The sequence below is a fragment of the Panthera pardus genome, unplaced genomic scaffold (genome assembly GCF_024362965.1).
Source record: "Panthera pardus isolate Hobbes unplaced genomic scaffold, ASM2436296v1 HiC_scaffold_10, whole genome shotgun sequence".
Lineage (NCBI taxonomy): Eukaryota > Metazoa > Chordata > Mammalia > Carnivora > Felidae > Panthera > Panthera pardus.
The window spans coordinates 32,588,585-32,614,193 of record NW_026526655.1 but is presented as its reverse complement, the minus strand read 5'-3'; the positions used below and the strand labels follow the sequence as shown (position 1 = coordinate 32,614,193).

The 25,609-nt window shown below is 32.3% G+C and overlaps 1 protein-coding gene across 3 annotated transcripts in view; it reads left to right on the top strand.

The window, feature by feature from the left end:
* The window catches only part of NBEAL1 (neurobeachin like 1), a 176,095-nt gene extending 154,484 nt beyond the window's left edge, over positions 1 to 21,611 (top strand). For 2 of the 3 annotated variants that reach the window (XM_053906042.1, XM_053906037.1), the window contains 9 exons: positions 831 to 920; positions 6,292 to 6,401; positions 7,478 to 7,650; positions 8,648 to 8,742; positions 11,651 to 11,767; positions 12,204 to 12,365; positions 13,480 to 13,628; positions 15,229 to 15,364; positions 17,816 to 21,611. In XM_053906042.1, the coding sequence (XP_053762017.1) occupies positions 831 to 920; positions 6,292 to 6,401; positions 7,478 to 7,650; positions 8,648 to 8,742; positions 11,651 to 11,767; positions 12,204 to 12,365; positions 13,480 to 13,628; positions 15,229 to 15,364; positions 17,816 to 17,917 (1,134 nt within the window). In that variant the 3' untranslated portion in view covers positions 17,918 to 21,611. Of the gene's footprint in view, positions 1 to 830; positions 921 to 6,291; positions 6,402 to 7,477; positions 7,651 to 8,647; positions 8,743 to 11,650; positions 11,768 to 12,203; positions 12,366 to 13,479; positions 13,629 to 15,228; positions 17,494 to 17,815 lie in introns of those variants that run through there. The other variant, XM_019446321.2, reaches the window with a different exon arrangement.
* The last annotated feature ends 3,998 nt before the right edge of the window (positions 21,612 to 25,609 follow it).

Genomic DNA, 25,609 nt, shown 5'->3' with positions numbered 1-25,609 from the left:
ATGTAAGTTCTTTTCTTGATCTACAGAGTGAAGAGAAAAGATAGGCACTAACTTTTTATAGTTTATCATTGATTATTCATATGAGGCTCTTAGAATAGCACCTGTTACATAGTATATACCCAATAATATTAAGTTATAATTTACCTAATAAATGTTAGGTATAATTTATGAACTGCTCTCACAAAACTTAAAACAAATCATTGTTCTGTTTCACGTTATATAAGATAAATGCCAATTTTCTGAGAACTCTTTATTTTCTCGTCCTATTGTTATGGCTTACAGAGATTGCCTCAGTTAATGGGATAGATCTGTGTTTTGAAAGTTAAACCCAAAAGGAAATTCTGTAGAATATAACCAGTTGTCTCATTTGACTTATTTGAGCAATGTACTCTTATATGGTCTATATTTTCTACTTTATATTAATGCCAGTATGGCAAGGGAAAAGGAAAGATTCTAAATCACTGGCTGTTTAAATGGTTGATACTCCTTGAAATCTGCATCTGTTTCACAGTGAAGTAGTAGAATACAAGAAAATGATGGGTTTGAGAAGTTTCAAGTATGCCATCCAAACATGGTATATAATTCCTTTCCTACATTTTTTAGCCTTTTTAAAGAATTAAAGTACATTTCACACACACTGTTATATTAGTTTCAAGAGTACAGCATAGTGATTCTCCTTTCCTACAATTTAATTAAATGATATGTTTTGATAGAGTAAAATGCTGTATTACCGGGTTCATTCTTGTTTAAAGAAATAGAAGTTTTCAATAACTTGTAACTAATAAAGATAAACAGAACCAGCCACTAAGCCTCCGTCTTTTATTTTATAGGGAATTAGTGATGGTATTCCACTAATAAAGGCCATTGTCCCCAAAAATCAGTCTCGCTCTTTTATGTCTCAAGGCAGTCCTGAGTTACTGGTAAGTAGATTTATGGCTTTTTCTCACTGCTATGTTTGTATACATTACAACTCATCAAAAAAATTGAGAAAATATGGGGCATCTGGGTGGCTCAGTCAGTTAAGTGTCCCAACTTCATCTCTCAGGTCGTGATCTCACGGCTCGTGAGTTGGAGCCCTTCAGATTCTGTGTCTCCCTTTCTCTCTGCCCCTCCCCCACTCACACTCTGTCTCTCTCTCTCCTTCAAAAATAAAAATAAATAGACGTTTTTAAAAAATGAGAAAATAAAAAAAAATTAAAGACTTTTTAAATAATAAAGACAATTTTTATGGAATTATTTTGACTGAGTATAAAAAATGTATCTTCTAGATACACAGCTTTTATTTCAAGTAGTTAACTGTAATACACTTCTTTTTTTTCTGTCAATGTGTCTTGATTTATTTTTTGCTTTTGGTCAATTTTTAGAGTCAAAAAATTTGTTTAAGTTTTCATTTAAATTCCAGTTAGTTAACATACAGTATACTACTAGTTTCAGGTGTATAATATAGTATTGTGTACATCACCCAGTGCTCATCACAATAAGTATACTCCTTAATCCCCATCACCTATTTCACTCATCTCCCCACTCATCTCCCTTCTGCTAACCATCAGTTTGGTCTCCATAGTTTCTTGGTTTGCCTCTCTCCCTCTATCTGTTCCTCCCCCTTTGCTCTTTGGTTTTTTAAATGCCACATATGAGTGAAATCATATGGTATTTGTCTTTCTCTGACTTATTTCACCTAGCATAATACTCTCTAGCTCCATCCATGTCTTTGTAGATGGCAAGATTGCATTCTTTTTTATGGCTGAATAATATTCCATCATTATCCATTCATCAGTTGATGGACAGTTAGGCTATTTCCATAATTTGGTTATGGTATGTAGATAATGCTGCTATAAACATCAGGGTGCTTGTATCCCTTTGTGTTAGTACTTTTGTATTCTTTGGATAAATACCTAGTAGTGTGGTTGCTGGATGGCAGGGTAGTCCTATTTTTATCTTTTTGAGGAAACTTCATACTGTTTTCAGAGTGGCCATACCAGTTTACATTCCCACCAACAGTGCAGGAGGGTCCCCCTTTTCCACATCTTCACCAACACCTCTTGTTTCTTGTGTTGTTGATTTTAGCCATTCTGACAAGTGTGAGGTAATAATTCATTGTAGTTTTGATTTGCATTTCCCTGATGATAAGTAATGTTGAGCATTTCATGTGTCTGTTGGCCATCTGTGTATCTTCTTTGGAAAAATGTCTATTCATGTCTTCTGCCCATTTTTTAATTGGTTTATTTGGTGTTTTGAGTGTTCCATTTTATTAAGTTCTTCATATATTTTGGATACTAACCTTTATGAGATATGTTCTTGGCAAATATCTTCTCCCATTCCATAGGTTGCCTTTTAGTTTTGTTGATTGTTTCCTTTGCTGTGCAGAAGCTTTTTATTTTGATAAAGTCCCAATAATTTATTTTTGCTTTTGTTCCCCTTGCCTCGGGAGACATATCTAGAAAGAAGTTGCTGTGGCCAATGTCAAAGAAGTTAGTGTCTGTGTTCTCCTGTGGGATTTTTATGGTTTCAGGTTTCACATTTAAGTCTTTAACCCATTTTGAATTTACTTTTGTGTATGCTATAAGAAGGTAGTCCCATTTTATTCTTTTGCATGTAGCTGTCCAGTTTTCCCAATACCATTTGCTGAAGAGATATTCTTCTTCCCATTGGATATTCTTTCCTGCATTATCAAAGATGAGTTGACCATATAGTTGTGGGTTCATTTCTGGGTTTTCTGTTCTGTTCTATTGATCTGTGGGTCTATTTTGTACCAGTACCATACTATTTTGATTACTACAGCTTTGTAATATAACTTGAAGTCTGGAATTGTGATGACTCCAGCTTTGCTTTTCTCTTTTGTGTTTCCATAAAAATTTGAGGATTGTTTGTTCTAGTTCTGTGAAAACATGATGTTGACATTTTGATAGGGATTGCATTAAAACTGTAGGTTGCTTTGAGTAGTATGACTTTTTAAAAATATTTTTTCTTCCAATCCATGAGCATGGAGTATCTTTCCATTTATTTTTATCATAAATAGATGTTGTCCTTTGCCAAATGCTTTTCCTGCATCTATTGAAATGATCATATGGTTCTTTTCCTTTCTTTTATTAATGTGATGTATCATGTTGGTTGATTTGTGAATATTGAGCCACCTTTGCAACCCAAGAATATCCAGCTTGATTGTGGTGAATGTTTTTTTTTTTTTAATGTTCTGTTGGATCTGGTTTGCTAGTATTTTTTAAAGAACTTTTGCATCTATGTTCATCAGGGATATTGGCTTATATTTCTCTTTTATATGGTATCTTTATTTGGTTTTGCGATTAGGATAATGCTGGCCTCATAGAATGAAATTAAGTTGTTCATCTTTTTCTGTTTTTTTAGAATAGTTTGAAAAGAATAGGTATTAATTCTTTTTTAAATATTTAGTAGAATTTGCCTGTGAAGCCATCTGGTCATGGGTTTTTTGTTTGTTGGGAGTTATTTTTGTTACTGATTCAGTTTCTTTGCTGGTTATTGGCCTGTTCAAATTTTCTGTTTCTTCCTGTTTCGGTTTTGGTAATTTATATGTTTCTAGGAATTTATCTGTTTCTTCCAGATCATCCAGTTTGTTGGGGTATAGTTTTTTACAATATTCTCTTATAATTGTTTGTATTGCTGTGATGTTGGTTGTTATTTCTCCTCTCTCATTTGTGATTTTATTTATTTGAGTCCTTTCTCTTTTCTTTTTGAATAGTATGACTACAGGTTTATCAATTAATTTTTTCAAATAACCAGCTCCTGTTTTCATTGATCTGTTCTATTGTTTTTTTAGTTTCTATATCTTTTATTTCTGCTCTAATCTATTATTTCACCTCTTCTGCTTGCTTTAGGATTCATTTACTGTTCTTTTTCTAGCTCCTGTAGGTATAAGGTTAGATTCTTATTATTTATATAAATGATCTTGCCTCTTGAGGTGGGCCTATATTACTTTGTACTTCCCTTTTAGGACCACTTTTGCTGGATCCCAGAGGTTTTGGACTGTTGTATTTTCATTTTCAGTTGTTTCCATGTATTTTTTAAATTTCTTCTTTTATTTCCTGGTTGACTCATTCATTGCCTAGTAGCATGTTATTTAGCTTTCATGTATTTGTGGTCTTTCCAGATGTTTTTCTTGTGGTTTTCTTCTAGTTTCATAGCAATGTTCAAGTAGTTAGCTGTAATTCTGATGTGAAAATACGAGAACATTTTATTATTTTTATTTTTTTAATCTTTTTTTCCACATTTATTCATTTTTGAGAGAGAGAGCACGCGCACGATTGGGGGAGGGGCAGAGAGAGAGGGAGATACAGAATCCCAAGCAGGCTCCAGGCTCTGAGCTGACAGCATAGAGCCCGATGCAGGGCTTGAACTCATGGACTGTGAGATCGTGACCTGAGCCAAAATCAGACGTTCAACTGACTGAGCCATCCAGGTGTCCTAATACCAGAAAATTTTATACCAGAAAAATAGGATGTAACATCTTATTAGATATTACAATATATCATAAGGCAGTATAAGTAATAAAAATGAGAAATAATACAGAATTGAGGAAGGTATAGATGCGGGAGATGTTAGTGAGTAGTTTACATGAAGTTTGTAATTTAATCCTGTTAGATGGGCACTAATAATCCTGTTAGATGGGCACCATTATTATTTCCTTCCTATAGTTTAGAAACTACAATTCATAGCTGATTTGCTCAGGGGCACCTGGGTGGCTCAGTCAGTTGAGCGTCAGACTTTGGTTGAGGTCATGATCTCATGGTTCGTGAATTCAAGCCCTGCATCAGGCTCACTGCTGTCAGCACAGAGCCCACTTAGGGTCTTCGGTCCCTCTCTATCTGGCCCTTCCCATTTGTGCTCGCTCTCTCAAATATAAATAAATCTTTTTGTTTTAATGTTCATTTTTGAGAGAGAGAGAGGGAGAACATGAGCAGGGGGATGGGGGGCAGAGAGAGAGGGAGACACAGAATTGGAAGCAGGCTCCAAGCTCTGAGCTGTCAGCACAGAGCTCAACACAGGGTTTGAACCCACAGACCATGAGATCATGACCTGAGCTGAAGTTGGACACTCAACCAACTAAGCCACCCAGGCACCCCAAAAATAAATAAATCTTAAAAAAAGAAAGGTAATTTGCTCGAAGTCATAGAACTAGCTAGTAAAGGATCTTGGATCTGGGACAGGCACATGGACCAAACTTAGGTATGTCTTATTCTCATTTTGTCAGGTACAAATTATAAAAACAGAGTATAGCATAGTGAACAGTAGAGATTCCAGAATTAGACTTATCTTTCTAATTACGCATATTGTGTGTGTGTTTAGGAAAAACATCTAGAAAGATAAACAAAAGAAAATGAAAGTGCTTTTCAATGGTGGAATCCTTATGATTTCACCTTTAATACCTGCATTTCTTTAAGTTATCTTTTTTTTAATCTGTTTTATAATCAAGGGGGGGGAAAGTTTTTCATTTTTCATTTTTTGTTTTTTTAATGTTTATTCATTTTTGAGACAGAGAGAGACAGAGCATGAACAGGGGAGGGTCAGAGAGAGGGAGACACAGAATATGAACCAGGCTCCAGGCTCCAAGCTGTCAGCACAGAGCCCGACACGGGGCTCGAACTCACGGACCACGAGATCATGACCTGAGCCAAAGTCGGCTGCTCAACTGACTGAGCCACCCAGGCGCCCCAGTTTTTCATTTTTAAAACAACGTTCACTCTTACTGTCACTAAGATGAGAGACCTTCTTAACAATTTGTCATAAATTGTACTTATGATTTATGTTCTAAATTATATATAATATGTCGTATTTTTATGGTAAGACTTGACCCTTAATTTCTTCTGACTGCCAACTAAAATGCTAATACAGTTTGAGAAATGACAAAAATTCTCTCACTAAAAAAAGATTCATTGGACAGTTTTTCTTGCAATAACATAAAAGATAAAAATAAGAAATGACTTTTTCCATTTTAAGACTTTATTAGACTTAAGACTTTATTAGTATTAAGACTACTCTTTTTAAGAATTAAGATGTAATTAATGAGGGATGCCTGGCTGGCTCATTTGGCAAAGCATGTGACTCTTGATCTTGGGGCTGTGATTTCAAGCCCCACGTGGAGTTCAGAGATTACTTAAAAATAAATCTTAAAAAGGACTAATGAATTTTGTGTTTTAAGTACACAATCCCACATTACTCCCTAAATGATAAATGCTAACATCATGTGAGCATTTGGTTATTCTGTGCTGCTTTCTTTAATCTTTTATTTCATATTTGTCTTCATATGTTCTCTTCCAGATAACAGTAAGCATGAATTATGTTGTTGGAACCCATGGATGGCTGCCTTATGACAGAAACATTTCTAATTACTTTACATTCATCAAAGATCAAACTGTGACAAATCCAAAGTAAGTAAATGAACATTTAAAGCAAAACAGGTGCAGCTGGTACCTTATTGCCAGGAAAAACAACTAGATTGATTGGTGTCATTTTGATAGTAATACAGTAGACCTCCAGATTTTCTTCCCTCTCTCCTTCTCTCTTTTGTTCTTTCCCTCTTCCTGACTTGATACTGGTTTAAGGATAAAACAACTTATATAATATCATAGGGAAACAAATTATTAGCAATAATTTTGAGGCTTAATTTTATTTTTATTGTACAGTGTTGTTTATAAATAAGCCTTATGTGTTTTATATAAGAAGAATTTATTATTTACCTTAATTTGTTAAGTATCCAAAGGTTACATTTTAAGTTAAAGTGATGTTTCCCTTACTCAGAGTTATTTGAGCTGTTTATTAGGAGCAATGTCTTTTTTCCTTCTTATCCCACATAGGTCTTAGTACTCTTTGTGTTTGGCACAAAGCATACCTTCAGCATATTGATATTGAATAATAAAATTCTAGAGCTGAACTGTCAGAATTGGCCCTCATTCTCTGTATGCATGCTAAAGTGCAATCACTTCTTTGTATCTTTCTGCAAAATCTGGGTTGACTGAGTTCACAGTTCACTGGGAAACAGATAAAACCAACATGCTTGCTTTGGTTTGAGTGAAGAATTATCTTCATGAATATTGTTTGATACACATTTAACTGCTTATGAGGTAGATTTCTGGTTTGAGTTGATTTCCAGCTTTCCTCATCCTGTCATATCCTTCTTGTGCTTAATAGTTTGATACTACATTTTACAGAATCGACAATCTTACTAAATTGGCTTTGAAAGACAAGATTTAAATCTTTTTCACACCTTCACCAGTCTCAACTTCTTTAGTTTAACCCTTGAGATTATTATTATGTATATTTTTATTTGATGAAAAATATGAATAAGATTAATTTTTTCTGAAAATCTTTATCATTCACTAATGGTCATTTCAATTGAACAGTTGAGATTTATTTTTATTTCTTTTTTAAAGAGATTTAAAAAAATAGTTGATATCAGTGTAAATGGTCTTTTATGGAAAAGTCTAATATTTAATTATGTTTACAGAACTCAGCGTAGTATGAATGGTCCTTTTGCTCCAGGGCTGGAAATAACTTCTAAGCTATTCATAGTATCACATGATGCAAAGTTGCTTTTCAGTGCTGGACACTGGGATAATAGCATTCAAGTGATGTCACTTACAAAAGGCAAAACTATCTCACACAATATTAGACACATGGGTAAGTGTTAACTTTTTTCTCCCAAAAAAGCAATGTTTCCCTGTGTCTTCTAACTACAAAAGTAGTACATCCTCCTTATAAAAAACATTAATATTTACCTTTGAAGCTGAGTGAACTTTTTTTTGATAGAGCAATGTTATGAACATTATATGCTTTCTTTAAGAGTATTTAATGTTTTGGGGTATACTAAATACCATATAAATTAAATACAGCTTCATAGTATCTGAAAGATGTTAGGCTAAGCCTTTTTTAAAAAAATTGGTTGATACAAGTAAGAATTTTAAGACAAAACTTAAAAAAAAAAATCTGTCGTTGTTGAAGAAGACATCACCTGCCCTATTACTTAGTTATAGTTAGGCATGAAAGAGGTAAATTATTGAATGTGGTTTAACCTGGTACTTCTTAGGCTGTTCATTTTAGTATAAGAATAAGACATGGTGTAGATTTCCTCCTGATAAACCTATTACAAAAGGGAAATGGGAGTCTGCTACTAATTCTGTACCAGTGGCTCCTGAGATGCTACTTAGCTCAGGTTTTTACCTTTTAGTAGAAATGTATTTTATATTGTGTGAATTTGCAGTGTAATATGTACTTTTTTGATTAGGGGCATATATTCCACAGGATTTCAGTTCTTAATGGGAGTAGAAGGTAAATGGGATGAGAGAGTAAGAGAGCAGAGAGGCCTATCAAAACTACCTGGGGATTCATTTCAAGCCTCCTAACCCACTAGCAGGACTCTGATGGACATTTCCCTGCCCCGTGTGTACTCTTAACTCTCAAAGCTGGGTGACCTCAAAGAAAGATTCTCTACATGAGTTTAGAAATGCTTGTTTCCTGTGTTATTCTTCCCCAGTGCTTTTCCATTGCCATTCCTACATTTCTCCTGATAGAACAACCAATTTAGTAATAGTTTGACCATGAACTAAAATTGCCCTTTTAGTTCTGTTCCAGCAAAACCATGCCATTTCATTTTTTTGTAATTCCTTTTTTCTTACAGATATTGTTACTTGTTTAGCTACAGATTATTGTGGAATACATTTGATTTCTGGTTCGAGAGACACTACATGTATGATATGGCAAATAATACAACAGGTTAGTTACACATTTAAATAATCTTCCTTTCTGGTGGGACTACTAGAAATTACAGATTTATAATTTTTATCAGCCATATTATACTCATTATGATGTTGCTTCAAGGAAGTAAAGTGTCTTTTTTATGGCTTTTAGATTTTCTACTTGACAGGCTTTCTTCTACTTCAAATTTATTAAAATAATTACCTAAAATTTTTCTTATAATATTTTTCTTAACTTTTTTTTTTTACATTTTAATCTTCAATCCTTTGGTAATTAATTTTTCTTTTTATAATAGAGAATATGAGTATTATATATATAATATATAGATATATATGATAGGGGCGCCTGGATGGTTCAGTCGGTTAAGCGTCCGACTTCAGCACAGGTCACGATCTCGCAGTTCGTGGGTTCAAGCCCCGCATCGGACTCTGTACTGACCACTCAGAGCCTGGAGCCTGCTTTAAATTCTGTGTCTCCCTCTCTTCTCTCTCTGCCCCTCCCCTGCTTGTGCTCTGTCTCTCTGTCAAAAATAAAGATAAACTAGAAAAAAATAGATATATATGATAGAATATATAGAGTATGTAATATATATTCTATAATAATATAAATATTAAAATGTATTATTATGTTTACTTTCAGTGGAAAGTCATTTATGCCAGCATAAATGACTACCTACTGAATTGGATCTTCTTCTAGATTCGCCATTTTGTTTCTATAGCAACACCAAAATATTTTCATTTTAATATTTGGTAAAACAAATCTCCTCTCACTATGTTTCCTTACAAAAAATGTTCTCAGCTAGTCTTATATTAGTATTTATTCTTCCATATGAACTTAAAAAATATTTCAACCATATCTTCCTCACAAATCTCTTAGTCTTGATGAAATTATATTTAATTTATATATTAATTTGGTATGCATTGGCATTTTTATAATCATTCCTATCCAGAAATAGGACATGTCTTTCCATATTTGTTTCTGTTCTTTTTTTAATGTTTTTCAACAAAATCTTTTAATTATTTTTTTCCATTAGGTTCTGTACTTGTTTATGTTTATTTCTTTAAAAAAAATTTTTTTAAGTTTATTTTGACAGAGCGGGAGTGGGGTAGGGGCAGAGAGAGGGAGAGAGAATTTCAAGCAGGCTCTGTCTGCACTGTCAGTACAGAGCCCAATGTGAGGCTCAAGCTCACAAACCATGAGATCATGACCTGAGCTGAGGTCAAGAGTTAGATGCTTAACCAGTGTCTCCTACCCTAGCACCCCTATTTAAGTTTATTTCTGATTATCGTATTATTACTATTTTGAAGGGACTTTTTAAGTCACTTTTACTTCTTTTTGATTTTGAGAGAGAGCACACACAAGCTGGAGGAGGGGCAGAGAGAGACAAGAGAGGGAATCCCGAAACGGCTCTTCACTATCAGCACAGAGCCCAGTGCACAGGGCTCAGTCTCATGAACTGTGAGATCATGACTTGAGCTGAAATCAAGAGTCAGATGCTTAACCACCAACCTAGCCACCCAGGCACCCCTAAATCACTTTTACTCTAAATGATTATGGCTAGTGTAAAAAAAAGCTATTGATTTCTATACAGTTATCTAATTGGTTTACCAAATCTTCTTATCCAGCTCTTATAATTATTAGTATCTTTTAGGTTTTCTGATAACAAAGTAGATAAGATATATAATCATATGATCTGAAAGTAAAAGTGGATGTCTTTATCTTTTCCAATATAATGATTCCAATAAAATGATTTCATTTTATCTTATTACATTATTAGCTAGTGTAATAGAGTAAGAAAATTATACTGAGTATCCCTGTCTTATGTCTGATTTTGATGAAAGTGCCTTCACCATTGTGCCATTTAGTATACCATTTGCTGTTGCATTTCACCATACATTGCTGTTGGGTTGTGGGGTTTTTTTTGATATTTAAGTAGTTACTTTCCTTCTGATTTTTTTTTTCTTTTGGTAGCTTTTTAGTAGTTTACAGAAAAGTTACAAAAATAGTACATTTTTGCATTTGTCTTATTATTCTCTCCTAATGTCTTTTGCTCCCAGCATCTTTTTTTTTTTTTTTTTTTTTTTTTTAACAATTTAAAAGTTGTAGATATTGGGGCCTCTGGATGGCTCAGTCAGTTAAGCTTCCGACTTTGGCTCAGGTCATGATCTTGTGGTTTGTGGGTTTGAGCCTCACATCAGCCTCTCTGCTCTCAGCACAGATCCTGTTTTGGATCCTTTGTCTTTCTCCCTTTGCCCTTGCCCTCTCTCTCTCTCAGTAAAGATGCTGTGTTCGTTTACCCCTAAACACTTTAGTGTATATTTTCTAAGAACAAGTCATTCTTACATATAATCAGTTCAGTTATCAAAATCAGAACACCTATACAATATATAATATATATAGTTATCTAATCCACAGTTCATGTTCTAATTTTGCTAGTAGTTCCCATAATGTCCTTTTTAGCTATTTTTCACAGTTTGTCTTATTTTTTTTGTAGTTTTTCTCTTATTTTCTCTTAATGTCTTATGTTGAAAATTCTCCTAGGTTTGAACCATTCTGGAATTCCTATAATAAAACCATATAGGAACACCTTGGTGCCTCAGTCAGTTATGTGTCTGACTTCATCTGAGGTCATGATCTCACAGTTTGTGAGTTCAAACACCGTGTCAGGCTTTATGCCAACATCTCAGAGCCTGGGGCCTGCTTAAGTTTTAGAGCCTCAAAAGGGGCTGAGAATTTGGGAATTCTCCAGGAATAATTTAGGAATCCAAGGAAAAACACAAGAATGAATATTACTATAAATAGATGCAGTAGTAAGAACTTGTTTTGCAATATTAGTTTGTGATTAGACAATTTAAATATAGTATAAGCCTTTTTGTAGAAAATAGCCGACTAGAAAATTACCTTTGTTTCTATGTTTTAACACTAGGGAGGTGTTCCCGTGGGCTTAGCATCGAAACCCTTTCAGATTCTGTATGGACACACTGATGAGGTATTGAGTGTTGGCATCAGCACTGAACTTGACATGGCAGTGTCAGGATCAAGGGTAAGATTTCACCTTTAAGAAATGCTAGTTTTTTCTACAAATTGTGAAACAATATTTAAATTTAAATTTTTTTCATGCTTGCTTTAGAAGCACATATGCTAAAATTGGAAAAATAATTTTTTTTCTAGAATTGGTAAAAGCATAGAAATTCTTTATTGTTTGTGTACGACTTGCAGAAGTAGGATTAATCCAGAAAGAAGAAACTTAAACAGACTGGATTCTATTTTGGGATTTTATTGGTCTTATAAGTTAAGGAAAGAGGGCATTTTATGAAATAAAAGACTATTTCAAATTTCAAGATTGAAATTTTTCCTAAGGTACATGTGCCTTGGTAGAATAATCATTTTCTAAGTTCCTTTCCTGTATTTATTTATCTGGCCCTCTTTCTTTTTTTGTTGTTCTGTTTCTTTTTCATATTCTAATACTTTCTGTGTAGGATGGCACTGTGATTATACATACCATTCAGAAAGGTCAGTACATGAGGACTTTACGACCACCTTGCGAGAGTTCTCTACTCCTCACTGTTCCTAATTTGGCGATATCTTGGGAAGGACATATTGTCATCTATTCCACCATTGAGGAAAAGACCAATCTCAAGGTATATAACAGTTTCATACAGTAGGGCTAGACTATCTATAAGCCCATCTTTTCCTTTCCATATTATACTGTATTTATGATATATTATTTTGTTTTAGGGATTTATATGGACTTATATAATACATGATTTCAAAAAGAATTTCTGATTATGTGGGACTTCATAAACTTAAGTGGAAATTATAACCAAATTAAATTCTTTTTGTACAGCCTGGGTATGAAAAAACAAGCCATGAATTACGTTTATTTTTCTTTCCATGATAAAGCTATTTAAAAACTAAGAGAATCTTGGGGCACCTGGCTGGCTCAGTTGATAGAACATGAGACCCTTGATCTCAGGGATGTGAGTTTGAGCCCCACATTGGGTGTAGAGATTACTTAAAAGGTCAAAAAAAAAAAACAAAACAAAAAAACTTACAGGGGCACCCAGGTGGCTCGGTCAGTTAAGTGTCTGACTTCAGCTCGGGTCATGATCTCATGGTTTGTGAGCTTGAGCCCTGCATCAGGCTCTGTGCTGACAGCTCAGAGCCTGGAGCCTGCTTCAGATTCTCTGTCTACCTCTTTCTCTGCCCCTCCCCCACACATGCTCCCTCTATCTCCCTCTTTCTCAAAAAAAAAGGGAGGGGGGAGCACCTGGGTGGCTCAGTCAATTAAGCAACTGACTTTACCTCAGGTCATGATCTCACAGGTCATGGTTTCGGAGTCTGCTTCAGATTCTATGTCTCCCTCTCTCTCTGCCCCTCCCCTGCTCGTTCTCTGTCTCTGTTTCTCAAAAATAAATAAACGTTAAATAAAAATTAAAAAAAAACCTCATAGCTTTAAAAAAGTTAAGAGAATCTTTTTGTTTTATGTTAAGAATGCGGGGTTTTTTAGACTGGATGAGGTTTTAATTCTTTTGGAGGGGTGAGAGTTCTTGTTTAATATTGTTTACTTAGCAATTATTTAGTTATTAAATATTTTCTTAAAGTATGTAATTATTTCTGATTTAAAATCACTTTAGTAATATTGTCTACACGCTCTCTTTATACATAACTGTATGTTTATTTCAACATTAAATTTGAAATCATTAAATCATTAAATTTTGAGATCATTAAATTGTTTTCATCTAATCTTTATAGGATAAGAGTGCACTACATCTGTTTTCTGTAAATGGCAAGTATTTAGGGTCTCAAGTCCTGACAGAACAAATATCAGATCTGTGTATCACTGGAGAACACATTATCACGGGCAGTTTACAAGGTTTCCTGTCCATAAGAGATCTCCACAGGTAAATAAAAAGAATTGTTGAAACCTCGCTTAAGAAAAGGTGGTAATAGGGCACCTGGCTGGCTCACTTGATGGAGCATGTGACTCTTGATCTTGGGGTTGTGTGTTCAAGCCCTACATTGGTTGTATAGATTACTTAAAGAATAAAATCTTAAAAAAAAAAAAAAAAAAGGAAAAGAAAAAGTAGTAATACTTTCAGCCTAGAGTGGAAATCAGGAATCAAAGATTTCTAATCTTTTGGTTTATCATTTATTATGAACATGTCTTTTTTTTTGGTAACTCTGAAAAAAATTGAGAAAGCTAAAGAATTTCTGGATTAGTAAGTGAGATATAGATGTACATTTTTAAAATGTAGGATATTTTATGTTACGTATATTTTACTACAAGTAAAATTTTTTAAAAAACAGAAAAAAAATTTCATAGTGCCAAGCCTCGATTATGGATTTGGAAATTTGTTCAATTATAGTTTGAATTTTTACAAACTAAAGTTAGGGTTTAATTTTTTTTTTAATTGGGGTAAAAAAAAAACTAAGGTATTTTTAAGGCTAATGTATGTGTTCATGATTGTGTGTATGTGTGTGTAAAATGGGTGGGGAGTCTTGTTATTAAAGTGAAGGGAAAGGATGTTTAAATAGTGGATACGTTTTTGAGCTTTGTATTCTTCGTATTTACTAGTTTATGTATACAAAGCACTGTTATTTCCTGTATTTGTATTTGTTATGCCCAAATACATTCTTTTCTTCCATTTTTAAAAAATTTATTGTGGCTTATTTACACTACTGAGACTATCTTGGCCCCTCCCAAACCTTTCTTTTCTTTTCTTTTTTTTCCCCCCAAACCTTTCTTATAAATCATTTCCTGATCCATTGTGCTCTATCCTACCACATTCATGTCAGAATCATTTCTGTGCCAACACCCGTCTCTGTTTTTGTATTTCTCTTCTCATTTTTGTCATTCTTTCTCCTGTGGAAGAGCACTGAATCCCTATTTGAATCATATCTTTCCAACATTTTGTTTTACTCAGGGTATTATTAAGAGAATCTCAAATCAGGTCTTGTAGCAGGTTAGTCTAAACACAGTATGTACTTCAGAGGGTTCTTCATTCTGTAATCCTAAAAGCCATGGATATTTTCCATAGTTGAGTTATGTTTTTATATCATAACCATATATTTATGGTTTTAAATATTATGTATTATTTTATATTATATATTTATACATATATCTTCTAAGACAAGGCAAATAGACCGATTTTATTGACCTTACCCCCCAACACATGCACACTGTTTTAGCTTTTTAATCAACAAGATGAAAATCTTTTAGTGAGAAGATTTTGGTTAGAAGAGAAAATATATATATTTGGTTGTATATATAGTTAGAAGAAAAACAGATATTGAGAATGAGAAAAGATAGATTAAGTATTTTAAGTAATGCTATAATGTAGGCCCTTGTATGAGCCGTTCAACCTTTCTGAATCTAAGTTACACATCTGTAAAATTAGAATGGAGAACCAGGTGATCATTAAATTATCTTCCAGGTATTAAATTCCATGAATACGTTATGTATCCATGTAATTATGTGTGTGTATTTTCTTTCTTTTCTAGTTTGAATCTCAGCATGAATCCATTAGCCATGCGGATGCCTATCCACTGTGTTTGTGTAACCAAAGAATACAGCCATATTCTTGTAGGATTAGAAGATGGCAAATTGATTGTAGTGGGTGTTGGCAAGCCAGCTGAGGTAAAACATAGCATCAAGAACTTCTTTTCCCGTACTGTTGGGGATTCCTTTGGTTCTCCTTTGTTTCAGCTGAATCAGAAGTCTCCATTATGGATGAACAAATTAACCAAGTTTGATTTTTCAAAGGGCAGTAAATGAAAAGGCGATAAAGCTAGTATTCAAGAGTGATGTTTATATTATGCTTCAATTGAAGGCATACATTTGACAGTTTCTGTCCTCTAAATGAATAAGAAAGTTCTTTTATTTTCTGTCTTTCCAAATCTAGATTCAAGACACGACTTGGATTTTTAATAAATAAGAGCCTTTATAAAAAATTAAATACAGGCTCAAACAATAAAACTATTTACTTTAATTTCAATAAATACCAGTATGACTGTATGTCAATTATCCTTTTGTAAAAGCATCATTTTTTTACTTGGAACTACAGATATCCCCATATAATGTCCTAATTCTCGGTGAGTTTCCTGTAGTTACTGTAAATTTATTTGCCAGTGGTTTATCAATTACTGAACATTCAGATATCATAAATCTGATACTGTTCCTTAAAAAACTTGGTGGCTATACTCCAAGTAATATAGTGATTCTGTTAGAAAGTTAATTGTATTACATAGAGTCAAATTAAGCATTATCAATTTTTATTGATACCATCAGTCTTTTCTGAGAAATCTAAAATATGGCATCTGTAGTAGTTGTTTCAAGAGAAGTCATTAGTGAATAACACAGTGTCACTGCTTTTAATAAATCTACCACGGATCATAGGAACCTTTTTGCTAAGTTTTCATCAGTTCTTATACCTGTTCAGGATATTATTATAACAAAAGAGAGGTCTTATTAAATTAAAGTGATAGCACCATTTACCTTCAGTTGTAACAGTCCCCCAAAGAATGTCAGCAAGTCTGTATCTTGGTATTTCACTTACATTTAAAACATTTTAGGCATTTTTTCTCTTTGAGTATGTTTCACTTTCTGTGGATTACTCAAGTGCCCTTTAAATTTGCCTGCATCTCCCCACCTTAAGTAATTTTTCAGTTTCTGATTTTACTGAATTTTTTTATATGAAGTGACCATTATGTGCACACACTTTTCTTTTAAAAATCGATTGGAACAAAAACGCCTAAGCAACTTCATTTTGTAGGCTTAAATCAGTGTTTTGTACTGTTTATTAAGTAAGTTTTTTGTCCTCCTTGAAAGTTTTATGTAGTCTACAACACATAGAATCTGAATTGTGTGCAGATTTGGAATAAAAGTATTTTTTATCTGTTTTACATCTTTGGATGTATCAGTTGAAGTATGGATCTACTTTAGTACATAATCAAATACTTAGAATCTTGCATAATTAAGATATAATTCCATATGACAGTATGATTAAAGCTTTAGTTATGAAAAGATCTTTATGTAAAGATCTAAATTTATCATAAAAGATCAAAGTCTTGATTAATGTGTACTTTAAGCCATGTATCAGTTTTGTATATTACACTGTCAGTATGAAATTCATGTTTATTAATCATATGGTAAAGTGATAATAGATTAATGGAAATCATGTTTCTGGAAATGAAAATGCAAAACAAGCATGCTAAAGTGTCTTTGCATGAGGCTTGGTTTTTTTTTTTTATCCCTTTAATAAATGTACCCTAGAGGAGGGTAACCATTAAAAAAGGCTGGCAGACAAATAAAAAATAGATTATACTTGGGAAAGTAATTCCAACAAGTCATATTGTTAGTTTGAGAAATGTGTCCCACATGGATTCTTTTTTGCCTTACCTAGAATTATAAGCACTTTTAGAGGGGCATTTATTTACCGATTGGATTAATATTTAATTAATAATTGTTATGTGCTGAGAAGCGTGCTAGGTGGTACAAATTTAATGGTGAACAAATGTGATTCTCACCTTCAGAGAGCTTATGCTATACTTGTTCTCTAAATTATATTTTATCATTTTGTTGCTAAATGTCATTTTTTGAAATTCTTATATCAAAATACTCTAAAATTATTTTGTTTCCATCAGAACATTATTGTACTTCCTTATTATCCTTGTGATTAGCATCAATAGTACTTTAAATATAAAAGGAGAAAATCCTCAAAATTATGTGTCTTATTAGCTAAAGTAAAATTCAGAAGATTATTTTAATGAACTGTGAAATATATTTCTTTAATTTATAAAGAAAAGGACTGATAATTTGGACAAACTGGGACATTTAATTTTAAAATTTACACATTGGCATTAGACCTTTCTCAGTTGAAAGACAATTGGTATAGAGAAGCCTTTCTTTAATTATTATTAATCAAGAATCATTAAAATGTTAATATGAATGATTCTGCTAACAAAACTTACATTCTTACATTCTGCATCCTACAAAATCAGTGTCTTATATATCAGTCTCACTTCTTTTTTTTCTTTCTTTTTTTCTTAATCACATCTGTTGTTCATTTCTCTGGATTACCTTAAACAGATGCGTTCAGGTCAGCTTTCTCGAAAATTGTGGGGATCTAGCAAGCGGCTCAGCCAGATTTCAGCTGGAGAAACTGAATATAATACTCAAGATTCCAAGTGATTACTATTTCCATCTTCTGTCATGGATAACTGAAACTTGATTTATTGCTTTGTCACTTTAACCACATCTCTCAACTATCTGAATGTTTCAAGGCTTTTATCACTGAAAATCATTTAGGGATTATCAAAATTGAATATGCAATGTGTATAAAGACATAGGTTGTATTATTAGCCACTTTAAAAATTTCTGGTTAGTATTAAATCCAGTTGTATTGACTATTGGTCTACACTAAGGTGGATTTGAGAAAATACATTTGAATTAGATTTGTGGTTCATTCCTAAAGATCATTAGATCCATTAAAAAAAAAAAACTTCTAAAAAATAAAGAAATACCATATGATTCCCTTATTATTCCAAACAACAAAATTTAAGGTATTTCTAATAAAATAGTACAGATGATGGGACAGTTGAGAGACATGGCTTTTAATATATTCTTTAGTTAATCATTTTCCTATTTACTGACCACCATATTTAAAAATATATCAGTTTATTTATGGAACTCCTGATTGGAGGTAATATTTTAAAGGCATCTGTTGCACACTTAGATTTTCAAAACTCAGTGTAAATTCCAGGTTTTCATGATAAGTTGACTATAAGACTATTGAAACCGGTACATTGGGTCATTCCACTACTGCTAGCATATTACTAATGAGAACTTATTGAAATGTATTATTATATGCTTAAATAATAAAGGTTGAGTAGGAATAAGAGAAGCTGAGATATATTTTGCAGGTGTATTTCATTAGTAATATAATTAAGGAAAAATGCTGATTATGATTTTGACAGTTGGATCCTTTAAGTAGCATAGTTTATTATCTGCAAAGTTCAAAATTTCTTGGTTTATTCTTTACTAAGCAAATACTGTGTTTCCCCGATAATTAGAAGTGTTAGCAATGATACCCAAATACATTAACATTTTTACCTAGAACTTCCATGTGATTGATACATGAATTAAAAAGATAATGCATCATTAAAGTAGTCACTTAGACATAGTAATTGTTAAAGACACGTTTCTATTTCATGTTATGTATAACTTTTAAGATTATAATTAATTTTATTATACATAGTTAAGTGTTACATTATGTTTTACTGTTCGAAATTTTAAAGTAAAATGCTGATAAATTTATTTTGGAATTCAAAGTGGTTGATAAGCCTAGTGCTTTTATAAGGTCATCCTTTTGAGTTAGGTCAGAGAGCTTTTACAACTACAAGTGTCCTTAATCTGAGATACCACGGGTTTGGGGTAATTTATGAATCCCCTGAAATTGTGTGGAAATTCTGTGTGTTAACTGCAGTTTTTTTTTCAGGAGTGAGTGAGTGTGTGGCTTTCATAAAGGGGTTTCTGATCAGAAGGGGGAAAAAAGATAATAATAGCTTCTTATAAAATAATATTCCTTTTTATTCCACAAATCATAGATTTCCTTACAGCCAATTCTCTTCTCCATGGAATCTTTGAGAACCTTTCCCTCTGCAATTCTTCTGTTGCCCCCAGTATCTATTACCCTTTTCTTTATAATTCTGTGAATGAGTAAAAAATTTATGAGAAGTAAAGGATTCTGTTTAGGGAAGCTTTTTGAATAGATATGATCTGTTCAAGTCAGGACTAATAAAAATTTGTAGAAGAATTTTCTTTACAATTATTTAAAATCCTCTGTTTTATTCAGTGAAAACAAAAACAAAAAACCATGTTTTAGATAAGTAACACTGAAACAAACTGGTGCAGCAAGTATAAAATAGAGCACATATAAATGTGAAGATTTCCTTTTTAAGGGTTTCAGGAATTTGTGATGAAAATGTCTCAAATCAGTAAAGATAATTATGATTTATTGAATTTATTGCTTCTATTTATTTCATTTTATTTTTTCTATTACATTTTTTAGAAGGCTTCAAGTCAGCAAAACCAACATGATTGATTTGGGGTATTTTAAATGTTAATTTTTAAAAAAACTTTTCTGAATCAAAACTTTGGAAATTTTTCTTTTGCTTACTTATCCATTGACTGTGGTATAGTGTTGCCTTCTTTATTTTAAGGTTACTTAATAATGGTTTTAGAATTATTTTGGAAAGTTACAAAGAAGTTTAACTGAAATTATTAGGGAAAAATTCCTAAATTTATGATGTTTTAAAATTACCAGGGAAAAATTCCTAAATTTATGGTGTTTTACTTTGCTGCTTTTTAGATTGAAGAACCAAACAAGCAGTATTCATTTTATATCACAAATAGAAGACCCTTTGTTCACAGTAAAATAAATATCCTACCTAGACTAACAATAGATGTTTAGAGCTATGGAATTCTTCCTTATATTACTTTTTCCAAAAAAGTGAAAACCAAAAATGTAGGATTTTGGGGAAAATCTGATAATACTAGCAACAGTCTAAAGGACTGGAAGTTAACTTTATCTATTAAACAAATAACGTAGAACCATTAGTTGAATAATATAAACCTCTTTTAAACAGTGTAGCCCACTGAATTACTTCAAAAAATGACCAGATAAAATCACTGAAAAGATATACTTTGGGGATTCTGGTGTATTTAGATGTTATCCATAGAAACGGTTTCTGCTTATATAATGGGAGAAGTGAACAACAGTGTGATGAAAATGGAATAACAAGTAGACATTTCAGTTGATAAATACAGTATCTCAACTTGGCTGCTATGAAGTTTGTTGTCTAAAGAAACTTTCATCTGCTTTTGTTTCTTGACACTGGTAATAATGATGGAAATAAAAATCTCAGCATCCTGTGATAGGAAGAGATTTATACTAAAATAATAATTTTACTTTTAGAAAGTGAGATTTAAAATATTAAAGCATATAATACCTGTGTTCATTTAGAAAATAAAGCAAATTTTCAACTCTCCAATCAGTATTCTGTCATTACTTAGATAAAATTGGAGGAGAGAAGGAAAAATAGATCAGGGCATGGGAATTAGTAAAGTATATAAAAATAAAGCTTGTCCAATTGGTTTAAAATCTTTTTAAGCCTAGGAAGCTTGTGTCAGCTATTATTAAGTGTCTATCTATTAACTTCCATTAGGTCACAGTGGTTTTTTTTTTAGGTCACAGCCTTTTGTCAGAGAGAAAAATGCCAGATATTCATGTGTCATCAGCAAGAAACATCAGTGAGGCTTCCTTTTTTTCTGTTAGGCGTACAACAATTATCCTTAAGAGACTGGTATTGAAAGTTACTTTTACATTTCTGAAGCAATAAGTGTACCCTCATAATTAATTAGAATTCAGATTTGAAAGTTAAATCTTAAGCTAAGATTTTTTTTTATATTTTACTTGAATAGGAGTAAGCAGAGAAAATTTTAACTTGAATACCAGATTTTTATTTAATGATGATCGACACATGGCCTTTGTCCTGAAGTGTATTTTATATTGTGACCAAAGAAATCACTCATGAAAATCTTCTAGTTAAATTTAAAGAGGTTAACTCCTTTTATATATTTACTTTCACGAAATGAGTAGCATTGTCTTTATCACCTTTCCAATGAAAAGATGCAAGTACATGGACTATATTAAACATAAATATTAGATAATATGTACTATCATAGGCTATGTGTACGAGTGAGTGAAGGTTGGTCTCTTCAAATACATCAGTAAATTTGTCTTCCATTAATTCTTAAACCTGTCTGTAGGATGTAATTTTTGATATAAGAAACGAAATAAATTATTTTTCTTTTCTAAATCTAATCCTTTGTTTTCCTCTATCAGCCAGACTCCTAGCTTGTCCTAATTTACTGTTCCTTTCATCCACTGACTCTGTTCTTTCCCAGTAAGTAGCCAATCTTAAATATTTATCACTCTCAACAAATATCCACTCTCAGTATTCTTTTTTGCCTAATTCGTTTATCGTATGTACCCACCATTTGCTTTGCTTTAAATTTGATCCCATCCAGAACATTGTTCTGAAGAGTTTTTCTGTATCAGAGTCCTGGTGGTGCTTTTTCTGATGACATTGTTGCAACAACAGTACAGTGTTACCAGTCATCATTTCAATATTGTTAAAATGTTGGCCACAACTTTAGTCCTTTAATTTGAATCCAGCATTTTCTAAGCCAATGTTTCTTCATTGAGATTGTAGATCAGACTTGTCCATGAAGATAGATAGATAGACAGACACACACACACACACACACACACACACACACACACACACACACACACACAGAAGTTTAGGCACTGTTCTGGACTTTCTGAATCTCTTGGTACAAAAAAAAATTATCCCAGAATTTATATATTGTCTTAAAATATTTTCTGCTATAGAAATTATATCCATCCATTTTTAGGAATCATTGCATATTCACAGGCTTATATGAAACTAGGTTTAATCATTGTCCTTGGAAACATTTTGTCTAAAATTTGCTTGGAATGGCTTTCCTATCTTCATTTTGCTTGCCACCACAACAACCAAATTTCCTTTTCAGTTGCATCATTCTTATAATTTTCTTCAAACCTGTCATATTTGAATATTCTAATAGTGGTTCCAACAAAAAAGATATGCTGTTTGCTTATATTAGTTCCTAGTGACTGTTAGTGAATATTTTTGCATATTTGAATTTGGTAACATTTTCAAGTATCAATAAAAAGCATGATTTACAAAATGCTAGGTTTAAAAATACAATTGGATCTCTTATAGCCTTAAAGGAAATGATATAATTTTTCTAATTAAAAAGCATTGGGTATATATATTCCCTAAGTACTTCTGATGACTTTATGGAAATAATCTTTAATTTTTTTCATATAAAAAGTCCTAGTATTTCAGAAAATAAAGCATTGACATTTAAGATATTTAGGCATATATTGGAAACAATGCAATTTTCTACATTAAAAATATAAGGCCATCCTAGATATAGGAGTTACATGATTTTCTTCAGTATAAGAACCTGTGTAAAAGTGGCTATATTATACATTTTTTGGTTAGATTGTATAAATCATCAGACATATCTTAGGTTATCTCACTGATATTTGTTACATGTGGGTGATTCTAAACAGGATTTTGACCTATGAAGCAAATGGCTGTAGTAAAAAATAAAAGGACAGAAATCAACTGCGTTTACTTTTGTCTTAATGCCTATAATCTTAAGAACTGAAAATTCAAAGGAACAAGTAGAAAGTTACTAATCTAACATTTGTTTTCTGTGGTATAGTTTTAATGTTCCTTGGAAACTTACTTTGTAAATATTACCATAATAACACTAACAACAGCACAGTTACGTCATTGAAAGAATTACCCATTCGGTTTTCAAAGTTGACTATTAATGGAGTTTGGGGTGTGTTTGTTTGTGTGTTTTCACTTATAATATTATGGCTGTCACATTATTTAAAATTTATAACTATTTTTGAACATACAAAATGATTATCTCCTTATTCCAATGTAGCATTGTAATTTGAGAACAAAAAACAAGTTAGGATTTAGGTAGGGTTGAAAAATAAAATTATATTTTGTTGTTTTAAATAAAAACTTTAAAAGTCTTATTCCAAGTGGACGTTTTAAAATTTTATTTTGGCAATAATATCTTTCAACTTAATATGTATTAAAACCAGAGGTTCTCTGATAGCCAGTGTATTAACTAGGTAATATTAAAATGCTATTTTTTTATGTTCCTTCCCTTGGAAATATTTCCCACACCATCCAAGCAATGTGTTTTAAGACTTAGGGGGCTCAACCTACAAATTCAACATATGCACATCTTGCATTTTGAAGGAAAAGAACTTATCTGTGATGGCTGCCATTTTGCTCTTCAGAATGCTAAAATTATATTAATCAATAAATACTTCAGAAAATGGTTCTGGTAAGGAGATACCAGTTGTCACACTTAACTGAAAAAATTCAGCCTCTTAATTTTTTATATAGGGATTAAAGAGAATAACTATTTCTTCCTCTGGGCTTTTGATTGCTTTTTTAAATATTTATAATAGTGTCTACCTTTTTCCAAAATTATGGCATATTACAGCAAAGATCTTACTATCAAAGATCTTTTACATTTTAGACTTTTTCTTCCATATTCTGCATTTTACTGTTTTCTGTGATTCAGAAATACTATCACCAAAAATATCTTTGGATACTGTTTATTTTATAGTTAGCTTTATGTAAGAAAAACTTACAAAACTGTATGGCTGCTCTGTTGTCTTCAGAAACTCTTGAGTATGGCTTTCTTTTCCCCAGTTGTACGCTTTTTATATAGTTGGAGTAAAACAATTAGCAAAAAGTAAGCAGAGATCTAGCTAGACAGTCCTTTTCTATCAGATGCTTTGCTACAGAAATGAATCGATTAAGACAGAAAACTATCAAACATATATGTTTGTCTCTTATGTCAGTTTTTCTGGAACCCAGATTAAACAGGAACATTTCAGTGTTATCACAGATGGTGACAGTGACTTGAATGCATATATATGCACATAAAGGAGGATAGCTGAAAATTCGGAATTACTTGTTTAAAAAAAAAACACTTGCAAATTGTGCTGCTACTTAAATATTTAAGGAATTCAGAAAGTTGTGTAGTTATCATAAAATGGTCCTTCTCATTTATATTACTGGAATTGACCATGAGAAAGAATATCAAGCCTTATTTATATCTAATTATTGACTGCAAACTGTGACTCAATATTTGTATGCCAAAAAAAGTGGTCTTAAAGTTGAGAAAATTTTAGATTTAATAAAAATGTGTAAATTTTGATTAGTCTTCTCATTAAAATGAAGTTACTGTTAATTTGGTGCAATACATTCTTTGCTTCCTCGTCCTTTTAAGATTAAATATATAAGTTGTATATTTTATTTTGTTACATTGAGTGCTGTTTTAAAATTTTTCAGTGTGTATATATGAGCTAATATTTGTTTCTGTATAGCATGATTGAAGATAATTGAGAATTTTGCACTTTTTTTAGTCCTTTGGAAATTTGTATTCTAACAGCTTTTAAGAATGTACATTTATTTTGTACATAATACATTAGCTTTGTGTATTAAATGGGTTTAAATCAAATAAAAAAATGATGTTACTTTCTTCAGTTTATCTGTAATTGTCACTTCATGGTCTGATTAGAACTTAGCCATGGCTAAATTATTTGGGCAAGGGATTGAATACAGTTTTTGTTAAGCAGTAATCACTGCTTCTTTCATTGAGAATCTCTTCTGTAGTCCTATGTGTACAAGATAAAGATTATGTTAATTGACCAGTTTTTGTCATACATAAAACATATTAAGCCTTTGGTTATAAATCTCCCTAGAAACATAGTTACTTTTTCCTCCCTCGGTTAATGATCATAAGAGATTTCCATTTGTAGTTAAATAATACATTGAGCTGAGTTTTTTAAAACTTTTATTTCCTTTCATATAATTAAAATCTTTTATTCATCAACTTTTGACAGTCTAAATGTTGACCTAATTCTCCTGTGTTTGTTAGGGTTAATAAAATTTAATCCATAATAAAACAGAATTCTAAGCTCTGTTCTAGTACTTTTTTAGTAGTTTAAGGTTTTTAGTACTTTTGTTTCTAGATCTAGAGTAACGACACAACAGAAATGAACATTAACCTTTTTGTAGCCTAATACCATCTTTGCATGATACTACACTTTTAGTCACAGGACAAAGCCATGTTATTTAAAGGCTTAATTAAGGCTGCCTTGGGACACCTGGGCCGCTCAGTCCATTGAGTCCAACTTCGGCTCAGGTCATGATCTCATGGTTCGTG